The 23,788-nt window shown below is 44.9% G+C and overlaps 1 protein-coding gene across 2 annotated transcripts in view; it reads right to left on the bottom strand.

Annotated features, from left to right (window-relative positions):
• The window catches only part of MAP2K4 (mitogen-activated protein kinase kinase 4), a 94,923-nt gene that overhangs the window by 58,221 nt on the left and 12,914 nt on the right, over nt 1–23,788 (bottom strand). For both annotated transcript variants that reach the window (XM_035561868.2, XM_035561870.2), the window contains exon 2: nt 853–955. In XM_035561868.2, the coding sequence (XP_035417761.1) occupies nt 853–955 (103 nt within the window). The remainder of the gene's footprint in view (nt 1–852; nt 956–23,788) is intronic.

The following is a 23,788-nucleotide window of genomic DNA, read 5'->3' as shown; positions in this document are numbered from 1 at the left end:
GAAGCAGAAGGCATCAAGCTGAAGGAAAGAGGCAGCAACATGCACAGCAAAGCAGAAGCACACTATAACCAAGGACACCCTGAAGAGTCCAGGCAGCAAGGGAAGTTTCAAGTGCAGTTTCTGTCACTTTCCACTGACAAAACTCTCAAGACCTGGTAGGGAACTTGAAGAGGAAAACTTTGGGACATCTTTGCACACTAGCTGAATTCTGCCACACGAACAGGCTGTGGGTGCGTCACCCATCAATCTAGATTGGTGGATCTGAGGATACAAAGCTAATACTTTCTGTGGCAATGTATTAGTATTATTTACTGGTGTCAGGAACAGCTCTGCCACACTTGCATTCAAACTTTAGATAGTATACTGAAGCTAGTGGTCTAGAAAATTCAGTGAGGGCTAATCACTGTACAACTCCCTTGAATCTCCATGTTAGTAGAACGACGTTCCTCAAGTTTTTGTTCATTTTAGTGCTAAAGAATATAGCACAGTTATGTCTTTCACAAATAACACAAATTTCTCTCTAATGAAAAGTAATAAGCAGTATATAAGGAGACAGGAAAATGACAGTGAACAGGTCTTGCATTATTGGCTACAATTTATCTGAAGCTAATTAATTCTGGAAGACAGTAGCTCCAGAGTAAAACAGAAAGATCCCAAATTTAACCTTTTTTAATTCTGGAAAAAAAAAAAAAGGCAAAAAACCCACAACCTCCTTCTACAGTGATTCAAACTAACTGATTTGAACAACCTAGAAATAACTCAAGTATTCAAACTGCATTTAAAATAACACTGTTTGTTGGCTAAATAATTTCAAAGCTGTTCCACTACTTATGCCTTTGGCTTTATACTCACATGTGTGGATTTTGGAAAGGAACTCCAGAAGTGTTTAGAGTAAATCTTGCTGTGGACTTGAAAGGTGGATTTGCAAAATTTAACTTCAGCGCTTTGCGTTTACCTGGGAGACAACGAACAGAAAGTAAACTTTTTGTGAGCAACAAAATACCATTTTGTAAGAGCATTTGGAAATAAACAGAAAAAATAAACACATTTTAAGAAACTGAAAACATATTTTACAATGACGTTAGCAAATCATAGTTTGCGTTAGGGACACAGAAATGGAGAAATGGAGTCAGTTCTCACCCCATGGTCTTCCCCCATCCCACTCCAAGCCAGTCGCCAAACAGAGGTGTCCCATGGACCTTCTGTTGCAACTGGAGTGTCAGCATCAAGCCAGGACTACCAACAGCCACGGGCCACCTCCATACCCAGGCCCTGAGCTCCCTCCATGCACAATCACTCATTTAAACAGATTTCACACCGAGCTCAACTTCAGTTAGGTGGCAAAGGGAGCTCGACTTACTTGGCACAGCTTGGGCATGCCTACCAGATTCAGGATGGATGACACCGGAGAAGGGGAAGGGGAAGCACTGGATGTGTTTTACGTGATACCCCAACTGCACGAGGACTGACGGGTCTACTGACCCTCCTCAGCCTAACAGCAAGGAGGCACGATCAGGCTTCAGCAAGGATGGCGGAGAGCTGCTGTGTGCTGCTTCTGCCAAGGGGGTCTCTGCGCAGGGAGTACAGCTCAGCCTGTCAGAGCAGTGACCAGGTGGGAGAAAGCTTTGGTCTCCAGTCAACTGAGAAACCATGAGGAACAACATACATAAAGAGAAACAGAAACACAGGGAAGGCTGCTGATCACCACTCTAGACACCAGCTATGTATTTCTTATTAAAGTTGAGATGACCTGCACAAGCACCAGCAGGATCAAAGATTACAAAGTGAGACGTCCCTTCCCAGCCCTCCCACCGGGCCGCAAAAGGTCCCCTCCTGTCCAACCGGCTGCAGGAAACCTATGCTCCCCTGTACTAAGCAGCCCCACTTTAATCTCCACCCGCAGCTTCCCAGGATCCTGATCCTGAACCCCTCAGGCTTCTCGCTTCCTGGTGGTGGCCCGAACCACTCCATGCTATCTGCAGGTTGAATACTGCCACCTCCCATCCCAGGCAGCACCAGCCTTCAGCGATGGACCCGACACCTGAATTCCTCCAAGACCTTTCTTCTGCCTGCACCCTAAGGCGGGTACCAGATTCCCAAACATACTGCAGGCCTTTTGGGAAAAGCAGCAAACACCGCAGAGCACGAGGTCTGAGCACAAGCACCACTGCACTCTGTAGTTACTCTACCTCGCACAAAGAGATAGGTGTTTTTAGTAACTCCAAGACAACAGAAAGAGGAAAAAAAAGTTAAAGTCCTTACAGCAATTTCAGCTTGAAATATTACAAGGATGATGACATTCATCTAAAAACAGCTTGATAAATCCAAAAAGCTCAGAACTGGGGATCCACTCAAAAGAAATACAAACACCTGCAGCCTGGAACACGCAGGAAAGCCTGTGACTACCAAACACCCACCCGCACCCGGCTGAGGCTCCGCAAGGCCTGCCGTCCCAGTGACACACCACAGCGCGCCTGGCTACGCTCTGCCTTGAGGTCTGGCTGCATGACGCAGTTGCTGCTGCTGGTAGGATTAGACCGACAGCACATGGAGCTCTACAGCGTCCCTCTGACCTTCCCCAGTTTGTAGTTTTCACTTAGGAATGATCACCTATTTCCCCTATAATACCTTTGACTTCTAAATTATTAATTCAGCTTTGATCTTGCTGCAATACAAGAATCTATCTGGAAATATCTGCAAATGTGTTGCATTTTCTGAACATCACCTCATTTGTTATAAATAAACACCACCCAAGAAACTCATACAAAATTCAGCAGCACGAAACCAACTATTCAAGGCTTTGCATCAACCACTTAAAATAAACAACACATCATCATTTTTATGTGACAATTCACCTACAGATTTCCATAAAGCCCCAGCTAGTAGTACTGGCAGCCTTTCATCACTAATAATGACAGAGAAAAGGGACAGCGAGGATTTCCAGCCTGGGCACCCAACTGGCTGGGATGATGCCTGCTGCACTGCAGAGCTCAACGCTCCCAATGTGTCTTTCTTGGGTATGTTACCCACATGACACTGCACAGTAGGAACTAGGCCGCAGGACTACAAGGAGACTAACAATAAAATACTTGTTTTTAAAAATCCTGAACACACTGCAACAGGGTGAGCAATGAACAGCAATGCTCCTTTCAAAAGTAAAAGTATAGACCTGTTCATCAGAATATGGAGAAACGTCACTGTTCGCACTGACAGGTAGTCTGCTTTGGGGTACTTTCCCTTCTGTTGCATCCTCTAATTTTGTCTTGCCTTGTAAAAAATAAAATAGATTTTAAAAAAATTTCTTTGGCTTGTACATTCGTAAGTGAAAGAACCCAAAATATCCATTAACTGTCTTGTTTGATGAATTGATTTATAAGCGCAAGGTATCCTTCAACAATGCTGGCATTTTCAAATTTCATCTCTCAAATCAAGCCTCATTAATCTTACTTTTTCCTATAAAGACAATTATTTCCACATTTATCCCACATCCTCTATTCCACTGAAAAGAACTTAATTGGAGCCGAAGGGTGCCTCCCTAAGCTCAGCTGGGTGGCCTGGTATCTAAATTCTCGTCAGCCTCCAAGCCTACCCTTCACTGCAGCCAGGAGGAATATCTTATTTTTATTACATACATCTACCCCAAAGATGACTCACTTTGAGCAAGACAACGCATAGAGTGCATTTATTAACCAAGTTTCCTCTACTACTTGGACACTGTCACTCCAAATTCTTCCAGAACAATGGAAAGTCTACATAAATAAAATAGTCCAATCGAAAGAGACCTACAAAGATCATGAAGTCCGACTGCCTGGTCACTTCAAGGCTAACCAAAAGTTGAAACATATCATTAAGGGCATTATACAAATGCCTCTTGAACACTGACAGGCATGAGGCATTAACCACCTTGCTAGGAAGTGTGGTCCAGTGTCTGGCCACCTGTACTGGGTCTGGCTGGGACGTTAACTTTCCCTGCAGCAGCCCATACTGTGCTGTGCTCTGCACGTGTAGCTGGAACAGCGTTGGTATCACACCAGTGTTGTGTCTGATGAGCAATGTTGGCACAGCATCAGGACTCCCTCCAACCCCTCAAGAGCCAGCAGGCTGGGGGTGGGCAAGAGGTGAGGAAGGAACATCACCAACCAAAGGGATATTCCCTACCATATAGTGTCACACTCAGCAATAAAAGGCGCGAAAAGGAAGAAGAGGGGAGGGGTGGGCTCTCGTTGTGAAAACGTCTGTCCTCCCAAACAGCTACGTGCGTTGAGGCCCTGCTTTGAGGACGTGGTCAAGCATCGCTCGTTGGTGGGAAGTAGAGAGTAATTTCTGTCCTCCGTGCTTCCACATGGCCTTTGCTTGTTTGTTTTTTCTCCCCCCCCCCCCCCCCTTTTCTCCTTTCCCTTTTTTCCCTTTAGTTAAATTGCTTAATTAATAATATTTTTTCCTTAATAATTATTTTTTCCTCTAATTAATTTTTTCTTATCTCAACCCATGAGTTGTTTCTTTCCTTTTCTTCTTCCCCTCCTCTTCTGAGGAGGGGGAGTGAGAGAGCAGTCGTGGTGGAGTTCAGCTGCCTATCAAGGTAAAACCAACACACCACCCTCACAACAAAGAATTTTTTCCTAATATCCAGTCTGATATTAGGAAATCCTCCCCTCACACAGGTTTGTGCCACTCCCTCATGTCCTATCAGGGAGAAGTGACCAGCACCTCCATCTCCATCTCCCCTCCTCAGAGACTTGTAGGGAGCAACGAGGTCACCTCCTTTTCTCCAAACTAGAATAAATAGTGAGAGGCAGACACAGCAACAACACATTTCAAAGAGCACCAGGTGACAGTAACATTTCTTTCTTTTTTAAATGCCTGTCCATACACACACACCATGTCCTGATGTCCTCTTCCCTCAGCAGCTGAGCAATTCTCGTGCTACCAACCATGCAGCAGAGCAAGATGCAGTTGTTGGGTGGGTACAGAAAGCAGAGTTCCTAAGCTCACACTCTTGTGGCACGTGTGCCTGACAAACTTCTGGCGAATCGCTTAAAGGAAGCAGCAGAGCTCAATTCTGCCTTATACGCAATGCAGAAACAGAGGAGGATTTGGAAAAAAACGAAGGTAGCAAAACCAAAATGAGAACCCATCCATCGCTCCCCGTGGAATTAAACAGCAGAACACAACACCCCTCCACATCTTTGGTGTCAATCACCTACAATATTCCAAAAGATCAGACACTTGCACAGCCAACAAAAGCATTCAAAGCTAACGCTAGCAATGCTGTCAGCCAACAGAGAGGCAGAGCAATGTGCACATCACATCTGTCTCTTGAGTGGTCCTGCAAGGCTCCTGTGAAGCACACGGCTCTGGCAGGTCTGCCACCAGAGGAACCGGGGCCTCCTGGCAGGGCCCGGCATGAGAGTCCGACCTGCCACATGGCTGAAACACCGTACCGCCGCCTGACCAAACGCGGAGACCTCTTCTGTCTAAATCCTTGAGTGCCTCTGCTCTCTGAGAGCAAAGAATAGGCACAGAATTCACAACTGCCCAGGGTCTTGGGGATTGCAGACATGCTCCTAGAACTTTCCCTGGCTCATTTATTCTCCCCAGTACCCCCCAACACCAGGCTGGTGGTGCCAGCTCTTGACAGGTACTTCCAGGTGATGGTTATACAATCCCTTACTCACTTTTCCTGTTACTGTTGCACAAATTCTGCTCTCAAACTGGATCCAGCGATTTAGAGCTTTCATCATTCCTCTGGTTTTGTTTTATTCACATGCCTGAATGAAACACTATCCCTCTCTTTCAAGGGCAATGGTACACAAGATTTTCCATTTCCAGCCACGACATTTATACAACGTGAATGTTTGTCCTTGAAGTAGCCCAAAAGAAAGCAACACAATTAACTATGAACTCCTATCAGTAAAATCCCCTCTTCTAAAGACCTGCTCCTATTCTTTACCTATCTGCATGCTTTATGCACTAAGTTTCTCCTTCCTTCCAAACGGTGAGAGGATGTTTTGTTTGGTTGGTTTTTTTAACCTATTACTATGTCAGTAAGTTTCTAATAGTTTCAACAATGTCAGTCTAACACCTGGATCTGGATTTTCTACAGATCCAATCAATACAGAAGCACAACCTAGACTTGGAAAGCAAACAGGATGGTTGCTTTTGCTCAAGTGTTTAACACAGAACAGGGCTGTGGGAGACACGGCCATCTTCAGAAATGCTGGGAATTTCCATTTACACTACTGTAAACAAAACAGCACATGAACCGACACACAAAACTTAATTAGAAGTCAGACTACAGTCACAGCACATATTCTTCTCCAGTAGCCTTTCAAAATTGAGTACTTCAGCTACACAATCTGAGTTTCATCCCCCAGAAGACTTGACAGCTACATACCCCTACTCCTTGCAAAAACTTCAGCCAAAACTAACTGGAGGCAAAAGAGCTTCTTTAGATGTGTGTGTTTTGCTGGTGAATTTGCGGTGCGCAGATTTAATTCAGACCACCTTGTTCCTCTAAAATAAAGAGGCCTGGGATTAACATTGTTTCTGAAATTAGCTAATGCCTCTATCACCATCAAGGTTACATGCTCAAAATTGTCCTAAAACACGCTGTAGAACTGTCTACCTTATGTAATTAAACATCCTTTACCAGTTTTGCTAACAGTCCATAATTCTAATCATTGACTGCTATACCACCCACATCTCTTGAGAACTGTGAATGCACCAAAGAAGTGAAAGTTTGGGGGAAGAGGGCGGAGAAGGCTAATTTTGGAATATATTGCTTTTTTGTAAGTGAGGTTAAACCTCAAAACCACACCTGAAACTATAAAAGTTCTTCAGTTAGGTTCTTCCCAATTTTGACTAACAGATTTGTCAAACTGCTCGTTAATGGTCATAATAAATTCAGATTACATTTGAATGGAGGATGGCCTTGGTTTTGGTGAAGTGCTAACAAAAGCTTATGTTATGAGGGAATCTAAACAGGAGCGTATCTATTCTAGGTTATACTTATCTCAGAGCCAAAACAGCTGTTTATTGCATGTTCATTTTCTATCCATAAAATGATAGTAATACTTATTTCAAATCATTACATTCATAAAACAATAGTATTCCTGTGTTCAAATCTATTTTAAAAAAAAAGTCTGTTTTAGCACCAGGCTGCTGCGTAGCACTGAGATAGAAGAGGATATTTTCCTGATGTCCACCTACCCAACAAATGCACATCCCTTGGCATTTCATTGATCATAGCCAAAATGGACCCAGCGAAAAGCAGCTGGGAAGCCTTACCAAGTACACGCAGGTGACCACCTACACAATGGCCACAGAAGAACAACCCAGACTCATAACACACACTTGTTTCCTGCTGCACTGGTAAGCAGATGCTAGGTTAAGTACATAATTATTTATGTGCTGCTATCCATCACCAGGATTAATCCAGGCACTTGGCTCTGCAATTACGTTCTCATCACTCTTTTTGAGGCTGCTTTACCATAACCACAACCAACCAGTCTTCATGCAAGAGGAAACATCTATCTGGTAGATAACATGAAGTACAAAGTATTCCTTCAGAGTTATAGTCTGTATTTTCACTTCACCTGGGACAAGTACAAGTTCAACAAGCCTCCGAGTCACCTCCTGTTGGAGAAAAATCTATTTTTTCCTAGAATTTCCCTACATTCCTGCATGCCACACATCAATAACAATGATAACAATGTCCCAGTTATACATATGAAAATGCTCAGTTTCCAAGCAGTAAGACTTTCAAAGCAGAAGTAGATAAATGGATTTTCTTATAGGTTTCTGTTTTGCAGGGATACAAATTGACCCCTGCCAAAGTGCTTTCCGCTTGGTTCAAATCTGCGACATCAACCACTTGTTGTCACGATGTGAATGTGACCGTCACAGTGTGAATGTGACTGTTCTCTCTGGTTGGACACCAAAGTCTCTCTGCTGCTTGCAGAGCAGCAATATGCCAGGAGCCAAGTCCACACTTTATTTCCTTATTCTAGTAAAACCAGGGGAAAAAAAAAAAAAAAAAAGAGTTATGGCAGAAAACAGCAGGCAAAAAAAAAAGCAGAAAACCAGCAAGGAGGGAAAAAAAGGACATTGTAATGAACTTTGCAGCCTCTTTATCTTCGCTTTGTAATACTAAAACAAGTTAAAGAGAGAAAATGAGGAGGAAAGGATGTCAGGAGGAGGAAAGGATGTCAGGAGGCCAGGCAGGTTGGGTGATACGCTTGGTTGAGAAGGAGGTTGAATGTTTGAGGCTAACTTTTTAAAAATGGAAAACTGCAATCCAGGTCCGACTTATTCCAGAGCATCTCAAAACACAGCTAGTGCATACTCTCACCTGAGCTGGGAAAAAAACACACAAAAGAACCACCACAGAACTCTCTGTTTTTCCAAGAACTCCTACTATCTGCTATGCAAATAGTTAGATATGTCTGCAAACAAAATTCCTGCTTTGATGTTCCTGATGCTGACGTCCCGAATGCACCCAGGATTCACTGCTTGCTGTCTCTGCTCCTGCCAGGACAATGCTCCTTTCCCATAAACCCTTCCAACCTGCATTCTTTCAACTACATTTCCTTCCTTTACAGACTTGTTTATGGAGCACTCTTGTTCAAGTACTCCAAAAACAGCACTAACTTGTGAGTAACGCAATCTCCAGCTTTGCCCTCAAGACATACTATTTTTTCAAGAAAAAAATACTCAAATTTTGAAACAAAACATGAAGGACTTCAGCACATACAGCAGTTCAGTTGGCAAGCCTGAATGGAAGGAGAACACTGGAATTTTAGTTAATAGTTTTACAAACTGTATCTACAGAAACTCGCTTTGAAGAACAACAGCACAAACATTTTCAGTATGTCTGTTACATTTCCCTTTAATGAAACCTGTGATTTAGAAGAGTCCAAGAGCCAGAATTGAGATCCAAGATGACAACTTTGCACTCCAGGAACATACTAAGTATGCTGATTTTTGGAAGTCACCTCATTGGAGCATTTATCCATAATTCATCTACAGCCCCAAGCATGCTTCCGCAAAAATACAGAAGCCCAGATCAGGCGGGACTCTGGAACGGTTACTGGTCATTACCTTCCCCAGTCATGAAAACATTATGAAGTAACACATTTGTACTGAACAAAATGCTAGCAAGACGTTTCAGTAATTTAACAATGGGAGGTGGCTCACAGTTGCACAGATGCTCTCCGCTCCAGCGGACATGCCCATCTGCAACTTGCAAAATGCGGTTTATGTTGCTTCCAGCAGCACATGCAACTGCTTCTATAAATACCTCTCCTACAAAGCCTGGCTAAAGTAGGTTAGGCTTCGAGAGCAAGAAACTGCAATCAGATTAAGATCAGTTCTCTCAGACTGGAAACTCCCACCAGTAAAGTCCTAAGAATGAAGTCTCTGAAATGTCTAAAATCCACCATTAACCTTCAGCATTTATTATCCCTGATGCTACCCTGTGTGAAAATGTCATCCACATGAATAACCATAAACTGAGTTAAAACTATTTGAGCTTTGGGAGCAGATCAGCTGCAGTAAAAGAGCTTAAATCTGTGCCTGTACACGCATTATATGCTGAATATAACAGGACACCCCTGCACATGTATGGCTATGTGCACAACAGTGCTGGTGCCAGGCAGCTCTCTGCCCAGAGAGAACAAAACAGTAATGTCAAAAGTCACCTTTCCACCAAAACTGGAATTCAGGCAATTTCCAGCTGGAGAGCATGAATATGTCGCTCAGCCACACTCAAATGCCAAAGCTGGCAAAACACTGGAGAGAATCTGGAAGGTCCCGTTGTTCCAGGCAACTTCGCCCAGCCAGCACATTGCAGTTACAGCCAGAGCAGACGCTTGTGAAAACAGGGCTGCCCTCAAAGGCATGCTTTGTTTCAGTCACAGATATTGCAAAATTTTCATGCTATCCGTGGTTGATGCCATGTCATGTTTCCTCCCACTGCAGCATAATCCTATATAGACCATAGTGGAGCAGTTGCCAGAAGGAAACAGTCACGCTGGCCTGGGAAATTTACTGCAAGGCACCTGGAGCCCTTCCTGATGTAAAACAACAGTAAATTATGCAAAGGGCTGTGCCAGGTGCTTTTTCATTATAAAACAGCACAGCAAATTCTAAAATATACTGTGTGGAGGAAGACTGGGGGGGGGGGGCGGGTTGTTTTTTGGGGTTGTTTTTTTTTTTCCCATTTTAGGAGCACACAGACCAAAAGCAAGGAAAAAAATCTGCCCTTGAGGCCTTTGCTTAAGGTCAATGGAAAGGATTTAGTTTCTTTGGATAAAGCAACAAGTATGTTTCCATCATCCCTCTAGTTACCTTATGCCAGAAAAGTGGCAATGTCAATCACAGCCTGCATCCCACTGGCTCCGTTCAATAGCTCGCACCCACCGCTGAACCTCGCGTAGTGGGAAGAACAGCAGGCATCAGGAGTGTGGGGACTTCTTCCATTTGAAGACAGAGTTTTTCTGGGGGGAGGGACCGATTCTGTTCACCTTGGAGCTAGCATATCAGGTTTTATAATTCTGAAGACTAGAGACCACGACAGGAACCTGCCAAAACCAAGAAACACTCGAGTGCAGGAACGTCTGCAGGAAAGAATGAAGAAAGCCCTTGGCCATCAAGCCAGGAGGCATCTCCTGACAAAGCTGCTTTGGATTTCCTAAGTGTAATTGCTGATAACTCTCTAACTCAAAAAAAGGCCCACATGGCACTCGCTGATGTCTCAGGTGGGATTAGCAGAGCAAGTCTGGGCTCATTTAAGAAAAACGTCCCCCAAGAAGCCAACAGAAATGATTGAAACTTCTGATTCCTCCTCCTTTGCAAGGCTCTCCCTTGCCTCTTGCTTTTCTCCCATGGGCTGCCATCACATGGAGGCTCCGTCCCTTCACTCATCAGGTCGTCCCTCGTCACTGCTCAGGAGGAGGCAAGCTGCAAGAGGGGCTTCAGTCCCCAGCCCCAGCTGCTCCTGATGGCAGTCAGAAGGAACGCCCTGCTCCACATCTCCATGGCACAGGAGGCTTTGTTTCTGCTGCTCCCTGCTCAGAAGCCTGTTAAACAAACTGCCTATTTTTTGCACCTCATACCACCTACGTGAAGGGCACTGCCCAAGAAAGCGCTGATTTTCTGCAAGAGGTTTCAGCACAGGCAACACTGATCCCTGCCAGTTCCTGCTCACAGTGCAACTCTTATGTTCATGTCTTCACACCTCCCCAAGACAAGCCCCTGCAGCCTTTCCAAGGTGCACAGGTACCAAAGCACTACCAGGGGACATGGGCCCTCTGCTCAGAGGGGAGCTCAGGCAGCATCCCATCCCAGGACACGGACATGCGCACCTTGAGCACGCCAGAGAAAATGGATCAAGTTGTTCTGAAAAACGATTCAAACTGGTTAGTGGAAGGCTGAGAGGAACACCACAGGAACCCTTACAAGTTGGGGAGCAGCCCCGCAGAGAGGGATCTGGGGGTTGTGGTTGACAGCAAGTTGAATATGAGCCAGCAGTGTGCCCTGGCAGCCAGGAGGGCCAACTGTATCCTGGGAGGTATCGAGCATAGCATCGCTAGTCGGTCGAGGGAAGTGATTGTCCTGCTCTACTCTGCGCTGGTGCGGCCTCACCTTGAGTACTGTGTGCAGTTCTGGGCACCACAGTACAAGAAGGACATTAAGCTGTTGGAGAGTGTCCAGAGGAGGGCGACGAAGATGGTGAAGGGCCTAGAGGGGAAGACATATGAGGAGCGGCTGAGGGCACTGGGCTTGTTCAGCCTGGAAAAGAAGAGGCTGAGGGGGAGACCTCATCGCGGTCTACAACTTCCTCGTGAAGGGGAGTGGAGAGGCAGGTGACCTATTCACTGTAAACACCAGTGATAGGACCCGCAGGAATGGTGTTAAGCTGAGGCGGGGGAAGTTTAGGCTGGACATCAGGAAGAGGTTCTTCACTGAGAGGGTGGTTGCACACTGGAACAGGCTCCCCAGGGACGTAGTCACTGCACCAAGCCTGGCTGAATTTAAAAAGCGATTGGACTGTGCACTTAGTCACACGGTCTAAACTTTGGGCAGACCTGTGCAGTGCCAAGAGTTGGACTAGATGATCCTTATGGGTCCCTTCCAACTCGGGATATTCTATGATTCAAGTTAGAGACAACTGAAGAGGTACCAACAAGCATTATCTGCCACCGACTGGTTGGCGAAGCTGAGAGAGTGTTTGCATGAAAACACTAATGCTGCACAAACACGCACAAAGAAAGTGCTGGAAACAACTTGTGCTAGGGTGAACAGACTTGTACTGGAGCATGCTTTTAACACGCTGAAGACTCCAGCAGGCAGGGGTTGATCAAGGCACTGGGCTTCTTCTCCACTTGACCACTGTTTCCATCAGCAAAAACCCTCTGCAATGCAAGGGCAGCAGACCTCCATGTTGAGATTGGATCCAAAACTTTGCAACATATGCATATTTTTCCAAATATCACCTGATACCTATGCATAGCTAAAACTACACTGAGCCAAATTTTCAAGTTAGAATCCGCTTCATGTAAGCTAGGTTCCTTCTCTGTGAGCTCCCAAATGTCCTGTTATTTTGAACATCTAATCAATGTTTTTAAAGACTTAACAAGGAGCTGACCCTTTCTGAAAATAGTCTCATTTGCAAGGTTATTTAAAATACGTTTATCTATCTGCATAGAATCATAGCCTATCCTGAGTTGGAAGGGACCCCAAAGGATCACCGAGTCCACTCCTGGCTACACACAAGACCAACCAAAAATCAAATCCTACGTCTGAGAGCATTGTCCAAATGCTTCTTGAATTACGGCAGGCTCAGCGCTGTGACCACTGCCCTGGGGAGCCTGTTCCAGCACCTAAGCACCCTCTCAGTTAAGAGCCTTTTCCTAATATCCAACCTGAACCTCCATCGATGCAGCTCTGTGCTGTTTCCTCGGGTCCTATCACTGATCACCAGAGACTGGTCATCAACACCTGCCCCTCCGCTCCCCTCGTGAGAAGGTTATGTAGGCCACTGCACTGGGAAAGATTTTGCCTTGCTGCATTAGGAAAACCTTTGGTCTGCACCTCAAAAACAAGAACACAGACCCAAAAAGCATTTTTGCTTAGTTCTGTTAAATTACAATGGAGGTTGTGCAACTACTAAAGAACAAATCAAAACACAAATCAACAGAACATATGTAAGCTTTTAGTTGGCTTTGAAAGCTCTGAAAGTATTTTACTATTTTTAACTCCTTCTTCAGAGAATTTCTGCTCAGCAAACCCAAGGCAATTTTTTGCTAAGCTTCAAAAATGGCACCTGTAGACATGCACAGATCTATTTTTGTACTTCTCCAATCTGTAATTTCATTAAAAAAAATATTTTCATTCAATTGGTAAGAGCTAGACCTGGAGAACACTTCCCTGAACACATCCTCGTCTCCTTGTGAACCTTCAAACCCTGTCCCATCAGGCAGTCAAGTTCACACAAGGTGCACTTGACCTCTTGCACTGGGCGCTCCAGCCCTCAATACCTCAGCATTTTGAGCAACACAACCCCAATCCAGCAGCTCAGCCATGTTCAGGCTTTCAGAAGATGAAGGACCTGCCACTGATCGTCCTCTCTCCCTGTCATGCAGTTCCTTGGCACTTGTATTTCAGACACAACCCAAGTTTGTCACAGCCCACCCAGTGTGGCAGCAGCAAGAGCCTCACTATGGCCACACAAAGTTTGACTGGTTCCAGGGCCCCTCACTTGCTCATATCCTATTTTCGCGGGACAGCAGATTCCTGATGCTGTAATGGACATATGCTATGCAGTACTGGGAATTTCCTCTACAAAGCATTCACTGTGGCCATAAGTCCTTCACTACTGCATCACAGCTCTTCCTGGAGCACAGAGTACTTTGCTTTTCCATCTCTAATTCCTTGAAAAGCAAAGGAAAATTCACACAGCAGGGGAAAAAAATACCTTAAACAAATATTGGTCTACTTTCTATTGAAATTCTTTTGTTCAACCCATTTTTCATGCTGAAGTCCAGCAGAAACAGCCAAACACTCCAGTTATTTCTCAGCACCAAAATAACTCATGCCCGACAGGCACTCAGAGGCCTTACTAAACATGACCATGCTATCCTACAAACACCGGCTGTAGTTTCAGATTTCTTAAGGAAAAAATTAGCATCTCCTTGTGTGCTCAAAAACAAATAAATAAAATGCTTTAGGCTGTCTTCTGAAGACTTCAATATCAATTTGTAATTGTAACATGCTGTAGCAGGAAGAATAATATACGAAAGAGTCCCCTTGTTTTGCACTGCTGAGATGTGCGTGAAACCATCAGACAATCGGCTTTTCCAACAGAATTTGGAACTTTAATAGACTGGCAGCATCAAAATCTCTTCACGAGGATGCATGAGACATTCCTGACATTTTCATTCAGCTGCCAAAAGACCTGGGAGTGTTAGGAGTGGATTTTGCTGCTCTGCACACTTCGCTGGAAGGACAGAAGTCAGAAAATAATGAACACCTCTTCCAACCCTCTACTGGAGGCTGGCTGCAGCAAGGGAGTTGTCACGGCACGGCAGCCTTCAACAGTTTGCAGAGAACCTGAAACTGCCTCTAGCCTGCCAGTAACTGGCTGCTCCTGTAATTTTTATCAATAGTCACTTATGTGGCAGAAATCTTCATTTTTGTTTGCAAAGTCAGCACAGATGGAAGCACTACAATGTTTAAATTTCTTTCTAATGAAGAACTGAATAGCAGCACACAAACAATTCTGAATCTGAACCAGCATCTCTGCAACACTATACTCCACACAACTTCACATAAACTTCTGCAGCCATAAGCTACATAGAACACAACTTTGCTAAAGCAGTCGGTGCAACTCTAAGCAAAGAACTCAGACTCTGCTACTCCAGAGAGGATGGAACTAGTAGGAACAGGTAGATTAAGATCAGTAGTTCATGTGGGGCTTTTTTTAGAATCCTAATGAGAGCAAGAATCATGCAAAAAGTAAAGAGCATAAAGAAACAAAGAACTGTGTCAACAATCTGCAAAGGAGGAAGCTGAAGATTTTGTGGTTTTCCTTTTCTATGCATTTCCAGATGAGTAAAATCCCTATGATTCTAGCTACAGTGAAACCAAGCAGCTAAAGATCATGGCTCCAGCATACAAATCACAATCCTTAGGTACAGATTCTGTCAAAGGTTCTGTTTTCCTTCTTCTACCATCTAGATCAACATGGTCTGCTTCTCAAATAGCTCACAGGTGAATGAAGACAGAAACCAACTCTTTCCCAAGTGCAGGAGCTTCAATAAGAAAACGCTGCCTTTCTATCACTATGCCTTTTTATTACTACAAAGAGGTGCTTTTTGCTCACCATGTATTTATAGGGCAGCATTATTTGCAGGCTCCGACCCTGGAATATGGGTCCCGCCATGCCTGGCACTAATGTCACACAGAAGGAAGACCTGCACTTGGGAACATGAAGAATGAGCACAGCAGGATCTCCGATCACTTCATGCCTGTGTTACCACCACCACCAGCAGCCTTGCTCTTTCCCATCGGTGTTCAGCCCTGACTTCTTTTTCCTGGGTTAGTTTTCACCAGCCTGCTACACCCGTTGCCTTTGCAGTCTGCTGCTCCCACTATGTGCTAGCACAGGAAAAAGTAAAATGAGCAATGCTACCTCCTTCAACATTATTTTTCACAGAATTACAGAATGGCTGGGGTTGGAAGGAACCTCTGAAGATCATCTAGTCCAACCCCCTCGCAGAGCAGAATCACCTAGAGCACCTTGTGCAGGATGGCACCCAGGCCGGTTATTAATATCTCCAGAGAAGGAGACTCCACAACCTCTCTGGGCAGCCTGTTGTAGTGCTCTGTCACCCTCCCAGTAAAGAGGTGCCCCCTCACATTGAGCCGGAACCTCCTGTGCTTCAGTTTGTGCCCATTGCCTCTCGTCCTGTCACTGGGCACAACTGAAAAGAGACTGGCCCCATCCTCTCGACACCCTCCCCTCAGGTATTTATATATACGTTACTGAGATCTCCCCTCAGTCTCCTCTTCTCCAGGCTAAACAGGCCCAGCTCCCTCAGCCTGTCCTTGTGCGACAGGCACTCCAGTCCCCTCATCATCTTAGGAGCCCTCCCCCGAACTCCCTCCGGTACTTCTATGTCCTTCTGGTACTGGGAAGCCCAGAACTGGGCACAATGCTCCACGCGTGGCCTCAGCAGGGCCGAGCAGCTGGGGAGGATCACCTCCCTTGAGCTGCTGGCAACACTCCCGAATGCAGCCCAGCATCCCCTCGGCCTTCTGGGCCACAAGGGCACATTGCTGCCTCCCTCCTGGTCTGTCTAGCTGGTAAATTCTGAACACTCCTTGCAGTCCTGCCATACAGGCTGCTCTGATTGACCCTCGCAGCAAGGAACTGATGGAATTGTTAAATCACTTCTGGTCACCGTCACCAACCTGGGGCAGTGTTCAAAGAACGAGGGCAGTCACAGGGCTGGAGGTGACTCACATGAGAACAGATTAAAGAGCTAAATCTGGCTGCAGTTTGTCTCATGAAGAATAAATATAATAGCCTATAAATATATGAACTATGCAAATAGGAAAGAGAAAGCTGTTATAGGAAAATAATTAGCAACGATAGCAGACAGAAACACACTTCTGGCCTGAGACCTAGCATACAATCTCCCACATGAAGAGGTGAAACCTCTGAAATGGCAAGCAGAACTTTCAAGCACCTTCTTCACCAGAGGACAGTGCTCCTCTATCACTGAAACACTGACCGATGTTCTATCTGAAGGGACCTTACAAGAATTTAGAGGGACTCCAGTACACCCACACATCCTGTGTCATCCTGTAACACCCTTGCTCAGAGCCAGTACACAGGACAGCCCTGGCACCTCTGTTGATGCCCTCCTTCCTCTAAAAACTGCCTAAACAAAATTTCAAAGGCCACCCATTAAATGCCCTAAACGTGACTTGCTGAGCACAGTATATGTCGTAACTGTACAACGTATATGCTTTGAAGAGCACTCTTAGGCAACGTGATGTTTTATTCCACATTTAAGTCTCAGGTGTCCCCAAAGGGCACTTTCTATCCAACACACGATTTAAATACTTGTTTAGAAAGATTACTCAGAGCAGGAAAACCAGAGAAAGCAGCAGAAGTGAAACATAACTAAAGCAGAAGTCTTGCTGCCATCAAAAGACAACGGCAATCACTTCAGAAGTGCCACCTCACATACACACAGTGTTTTTAAAAAATCTTGCACAGTTGCCAAAGTATCAGAACTGCTAGCCTACAAGAACATACTTTGTCATGGCGTTCCTTTAATGTTATATTTACTTTACAGCTTCTTAATCAGAGAAATAAAATTACACTAGAAGCGATCTTAAAGTCTTGGAAACCCATTTTTTAAGTTTTGATGTTTGCAACCCCTAAAAAAAAAAAAAAAAAAAAACAGAAAGAACAGACCCTGACTGCTTCCTTGTCTCTTGAAAAGAAAAAACCTTGTTCTCTCAGCATACAAGCTTCTCAGCAGTTAATGGCAAAGAAACCGCCCTTAGCAGACTGCTCAGCCAGTCCCAGCTGGCAGCGAGCAGGGAAGCAGAATCACCTGGGCCACCACCTTTGCAAGAAATGGCAAGGGGAAGCAGCAAAAACTTGCTCTCCCCTGCAACGGTGGGAAGTTGTTCATGTTGAGACCTTTCCCCCTTGTTCAATATAAAATGACTGTTTACTGCCTTGGTCACTCAAATACAGCTCAACAGAAAATCAATAGATCTCCTGCCTCAGACAGCAACAAACAGTTTTGTCAAATTATTCAAGACAAAGCTGCAGTTCTGAACTGAGATACTTGCTATTACTTTTCATGAAAGAGCTGTAGAGATTTTGGGATCAAACCCTGCCATTTCTCAACAGCTTACAAGAGGAATTCAGATGTCTGTTTTACATTCCTTTCATTTACATCAAGAAGAAAATCTGCGCAACAACTCCTTCCACTGCACACCTTTGATCTTCCTACCTGCAGAACAGCAACAGCCCATTCCCTTCTCAGCACGGAAACACCTCTCCAGATGAAAAGGCTAACCTGTGTTTCTCTGGCAAACAGTGGTTCTTCAACAGAAATGATCGTTTACCTGGAGAGGCCAATGGGAAGGGAAGCAGATATGTGCCGTTCAGCACCAGATGAAACCAGACCCCTCCTGAGCACTGCAATGCCACCAGTTTTGCTGCTGATGTTACCAAGTGCTCGTGCTGACTGCAGAGACTCAGAGAAATAAAACACAATAGCTCCTGTCATTCTTGTTAATAGCTGGTAAATACAGACTAAAAATCTGCCTGTAAAACAGAAAGCTAAGTAGGTAAGAGAATTCACAAATGCATTAATGCTTTCATTATCCTCTCCTTCTAAATAAATGTGACACTTACACATAACACGCACAAAGTCAGCTAATACCCCTAACACTTTAAAACCTTGCTTAAAGAGGAAAATACAATTAAAATATACTTCAGGGGACAATTCAAGCAATCAAACTGTCACTGTCTAACAGTCAACAGTGCTTTAATGGAAAATACCTAACATCAAAATCTGTCTTTGCTGTAAACAATTTTTGGCACAAAGAAACCTGGTATTTTCTCTGTCAAGAGGGTTTTTTCAACTCTGTAAATTCCTGCTAATTCACTTCTCAATTCACTTTAAGTCTACAGGAGAAAAGCCACCACAGCTCTTCACCACCTCTGGGGCTGGCACCCGCTGCCTGCCCACTGCTGCTGCCCCGGCTTGGGCAGGTGGGGCAAGCCCCTCTCCTGCAGACCCGTACGCCCTCCCAAGGCCTGACTGCACCAGGTTATACTTGCTGCTAACAAAGTTTTGAATTTTCGTGACTTTAAACAGCTAACAAACCGAGTTTTAGGCAAGTTGGCAAAGCAGAGAGGGAAATCAGGCAAACAACCCAGCAGCCCACAGCATGCGCGGAGGCACTCACTCCTCCGCCACAGCAGCACGTGAAACTTCTGGAACAAAACCCAGGCCGCGTGCAACCTTGGTGTTCAAACCAGCAAGGTCCTGGGGGATGAACCACAAGAGTTACCTCTACAGAAACACGCTTCACTTCCACACACCTCTTCAGGACGAGGAGCTCCGCCAAGCAGAGCTGCAGGCAGGGGGATGCGCCGGCCCCGCCAGCCCGCAGCGCGTCCAGCACCCACAGGCTTCCACACTACTCCTGCTGCCACCTCCTGCGCACACAGCGCCTGAACCACGGCCCCAGAACCCCCCAGGACACACTGAGCACCTCCCCAGCAGCAAAGTGCCCGATACACAACCGTACTTTTCCAACTGCTCTGATGTACTTACCCTGTTTTTAACATAAACCACGGTGCTCTCACAGGCAGGTGCTAATGTGTTTGGATTTTTTCAATGCCTCTCAGCCTCTCTGGTTCCTACCTACATTCGTACCTCCCAGCACACAAGTCAGCAAAGCAGTATGAACGGAGGTGTTTTTCAGACTTACCCCCAAGAACCCCGGCACAGTCTCTGTGACCAGCTGCGCTGCTGCAGGGAGCTCACAGCACCCACCTCCACACTTTCTATTCCAAAGGCATGGGTGGGAACCATCTCATTATTTTGCAAAACCTTCTAATGGCAAAGCCTTTTTTTTCTTCCTCTGAAGTGTCACGTATTGAGTATTATTTCTCATTTTGTTCCAGACTGCAACTGCCCCAGAGAGCAAGGACTGTCGATGTCTGACAACAGATCCCAGCTTCAGATGAAAGGCACTGCTGGGGAAATAACTAAAACCTTGCAGAAGCATTTACAGTGTTTTTAGTGTGCCAGACAACAGGGAATTTGTGAAAAGACTGACAACAGGAGCAAGACGTTGTCCTAGGTAAATGCTAATCAAGCTTTTTAAGCTGCCAAGGTTCACATGAAATGCTGCATGCCAGCTCCTCCCAGCAGCAAATCCCATCTCCAACTCAGCCTCACCTGCACAGCCATTAACGCAGCTCCAGAATACAAACTTCAGCAGCCAACTGCTCCTTTTGGGTGGCTGATTTTCTTCCATATCTTTTCACAATTCAGTAGCTGTCATCTTAGGAATCCACCAGAAAAGGTCTCAAAGCCTAACTCTGATTCTGACATACAGCTCTAGCTTGCAAAACAGGTTTGAATTTCCTGCTTCAAACATCGAGTTTCCTAAAGATTTCCATGCTAACAGAAAATTATTAAAGAATAAATATGTTCTCCAATCCTGTCTTGGGGGAACAATTCTGACACCCAGGCTCACTCTGCACCGTAACACTGGAGCAGACGTCCTCCTCAGCCCTAACACAGAAAGCATTGCTCTGTGAAAGCTATGGACAGCAAAGGTTTTTCTATGTACAACTGCTTCAGACGAAATCTATCTGAACAGTAGTCATAAAGTATACTGACATAAAATCCAAAGACACCAACTATTAAAAAAATAACAATTATATCTCTAGATATTAGAATTGCCATAACAAGTATGTCAAGCACAAATGAAAAAAATCTGAATGCAAATTCAAAGGAATGCAGAGTCAAAAAAAATCTAGAATTCAGAAAAAAAGAGACTGCTTCCAATAAAGCTACCACCATACTGTAGAAGGTACTTTGATAGTATGACAGAGGAACACAAAGCATAAGCCAGTGACAGAAAATAAAAAAAATTAGTTCTGCAGAGCTTCCATTAGTCATCACAAACTGTCCTGCAGCGGCCAGGGCTGCCTGTGGGAGCGTTGGCACCAGCTGATGCCAGCCAGCAGCCCCTCCTGACAGCTCTCCTGTCCTGCTCTCACCTCTCTTGAAAGAAGCTCGAACAGAAACAACCCACTGCAGGATCCAGCATCTGTCCTGCTGCCTCTTGAGATGGCAATTCAAGGTGTTCACACTCTGTATAAAAGTATGCACATCAGGTGTGCATTCAGCACAAGTTTTGGCAGGCACAAATCAAACTGCCAAATGCCCCCCAGTTTGTGTTTCAGAACAATTCAGCAGGCAGCAAATTTCCAGTGCTCCGTACACAATTAGTTTAGCTGCATGCTTCTGGAGTTGCTCTTTTGTTACAGGTAAAGTAGTACAATTAGTGACCCTTTAAATTGCTTAATTTTACTTTTACTTTACCAGCATTGTGAAAAATGGAAGCTCTCTTAGGAGTAGGTCTGCCATAGGTAGTTAGTCGGAACAGAAAGTGGACACATTCCCAGTACCAAGGTTGATATATAAAACAGGATAATACTATAAAAATATGTAGCTTACTTTGTGCCTTTCCACAGAAGTTTATCTGAAAGCCTAAAGCAAAAGAGACAAGTTCTTGTTCATTCACTGCAAGTCAAAGCGCATCACTTAAGAATCACTTTTTATGTTTCAATGTTCATTAACTCTACAATCATACATTAAACAAGTTTATTAGATCAAACTTTAGAATGTGTTGCTTCAAATGTAGAGCAATCCCATCAATTCAGGATTCGTCATTTTATAAACCAGTCTTGAGCGATAGCAGTGTTCAACAGACCAGCAAGGGCACCAGCCCTGCTGCACAGCAGGCATGGAGGAGATCAGTTCACTTCAAGGAGCTTTAGTTTCCTTGAGGCGTTAATAAAACTCAAAACAGCAACAGCTCTAAAGCTGACAAATTAAGGACAGGAATCCCAGCTTTGCCCAAGGGGGATTTGGACACCGCAGCAGTGACGGCATTGCAGGGCTCCACACAACAAGTAACCCAACACTGTGGTGACCATAAAAAAAGAAGAAAAAAGAGAAAATCAATCCTCTTTCACATGAGCATCACTGTCCACAGCACACTGTGGTACCTGCTGGCTGTGCTGTACATCACTCACGGGCACACTGTTGCCAACTCTGGGCTTCATCGTGAGCCTTATAAAACCTGGTGTCCCCTTCCCACCAGCAGCTCCAACTTAAACCATCTCCTGAATAAGGATTTTTTTTTAACTGTTTTTCTCTCTACAATAGCATGCAAAAACAGAAAAATAACCCCAAAGCCACCAAAGCAGGCTGATAATATGTTCAGAAAGGAAGGAGCAAATAAGAATGGTAATTAAAGGTATCCACATTAGTCTAATAATGTTAACGGTAATTTTATTAACAATAATATAAATTGATCAGTGAAAATTAAAAAATGCATTACCCAACCATTTCACTGGCAGGACAGCATAAAAATATAAAGGAAAAAACAACAACAACAATTTCATTCCACGAGGGAAGTTCCTTTTTCCCCCCCCTACAAAAGCAACTCAGCTTTCTAACTAGCTTGCAAGTTCACTGTTTTGCCTTAAAATTTCTTCCCATTCCTTTGGCTCAGCCCGGCATCTGTCACCCCTGCTTTACCCAGGAAATGTTCCCTTCTCAGCTCCTGGTTATGGGAGCACGCTACCAAGCTGTTCAGCTGCACCATGGTTCTTAAAGTTTTTGAAGTCCAAACAGATACTCTGAATAGATTTTCATTTTCAGAAATGATTAATGCCATTTTTATCTACTGCTAGTTTTCTGCCTGATCATCCCTTTACTTTTCTTTTCAGTCATGTTATTATAAGTTACTATGCCAGACATGATTCTTTTGGGGGTTATGCAAGTTCTTTCGTTCTTTCAAAATCCCACAAGTAGGGGCAGACACAAAGTTTTCCTGCTAAAGAAATAAGCCCCGTAACGTTTCAACAAAAATTCCTCCAGTCCATTGGCTTTTAAAAGTCCTTGGGAAAGAGTTCTATCCCTGTGCAGAGGGCAGGCAGGTCTTCAGTACGGAAGGAGCCTGGGAGTCTGCCCAGCTAATCCCCACAGTCTCACACTGGGTAACAGAAGACTGTTGCAAAAATATCAGCCAGTAGCCCCAGCCCAGACCCAGCTATCTTCTTCCCTTGTCCTCATCCCCATTAACTCCTTCTCACTCAGAGCTCCTTAAAAAAGGAAATCAGGCACCAGTTCTGCATAAAAAAACTTGAGCGTGCCATACAGTAACACAGGATCTCCCTACCTGTTATAGCTCTTGCAAGGTGTCAGAGCACCACAAATAAAACAACCATCAACATTCACAACCGTCTGTGTGCAGCCGACAGACAGAGCCAATGCTGCTTATCACCTGTATCAAGTCCCCACCCAGAGAAAACTGACCTGCAGTAATGCCTTGGTTTAAGGCTGAAATCTCTCGACTAGAGCAGGACTCCTGATCTTTTGCCAGGACGCTGTTTAATACCATCCCAGAATCAGTGATGCTATGCTCATCTCTGTTCGTGGCTGACCCCAACCCTGTGCCTGCTAACACAGCTTTGGTCTGCTTCTGGGGCTGAGGCTGCTGCTGCTCCCCTGGGAGGCAGCTGGGGAAAGGGAGCAGCTGAAGGCATCGCTCACGATGCTCCCACCCTCTGCATTCAGCCTGGTTCTGCTGCCCGTGTTTTCTGCCACATGCAAAACTGCAGGCGAACTCGAGATGAAGGGTATTCCAAAGTCACTGCAAGTAACTTCCTATCAATGGCAACAGAGCATCCATTTCCTGGAAAGGGTGGCAGTGGTTGGTGCTTTCAACCTAGCCAAAGGCATATGGCAGGACAGGAATACTGTACTGTAAAGCTGTGAAACACATCTGAATAGGCATTAAGGAAGGAGTAGCAGCATGTATGTTGAAGACTACGGGTGAGAGAAGATCAACAGTGACAAAGTTGTCAGTGTGGTCTGGTCATTGAACATTTCCAGCTACTGACTGAAATCCTGAAGATGTCTTCTGGAAGCCAAAGCAGAGC

This window comes from Cygnus atratus, chromosome 18, assembly GCF_013377495.2.
Source record: "Cygnus atratus isolate AKBS03 ecotype Queensland, Australia chromosome 18, CAtr_DNAZoo_HiC_assembly, whole genome shotgun sequence".
In the NCBI taxonomy this organism is placed as follows: Eukaryota; Metazoa; Chordata; class Aves; order Anseriformes; family Anatidae; genus Cygnus; species Cygnus atratus.
This window is presented reverse-complemented; position numbering and strand designations above follow the sequence as displayed.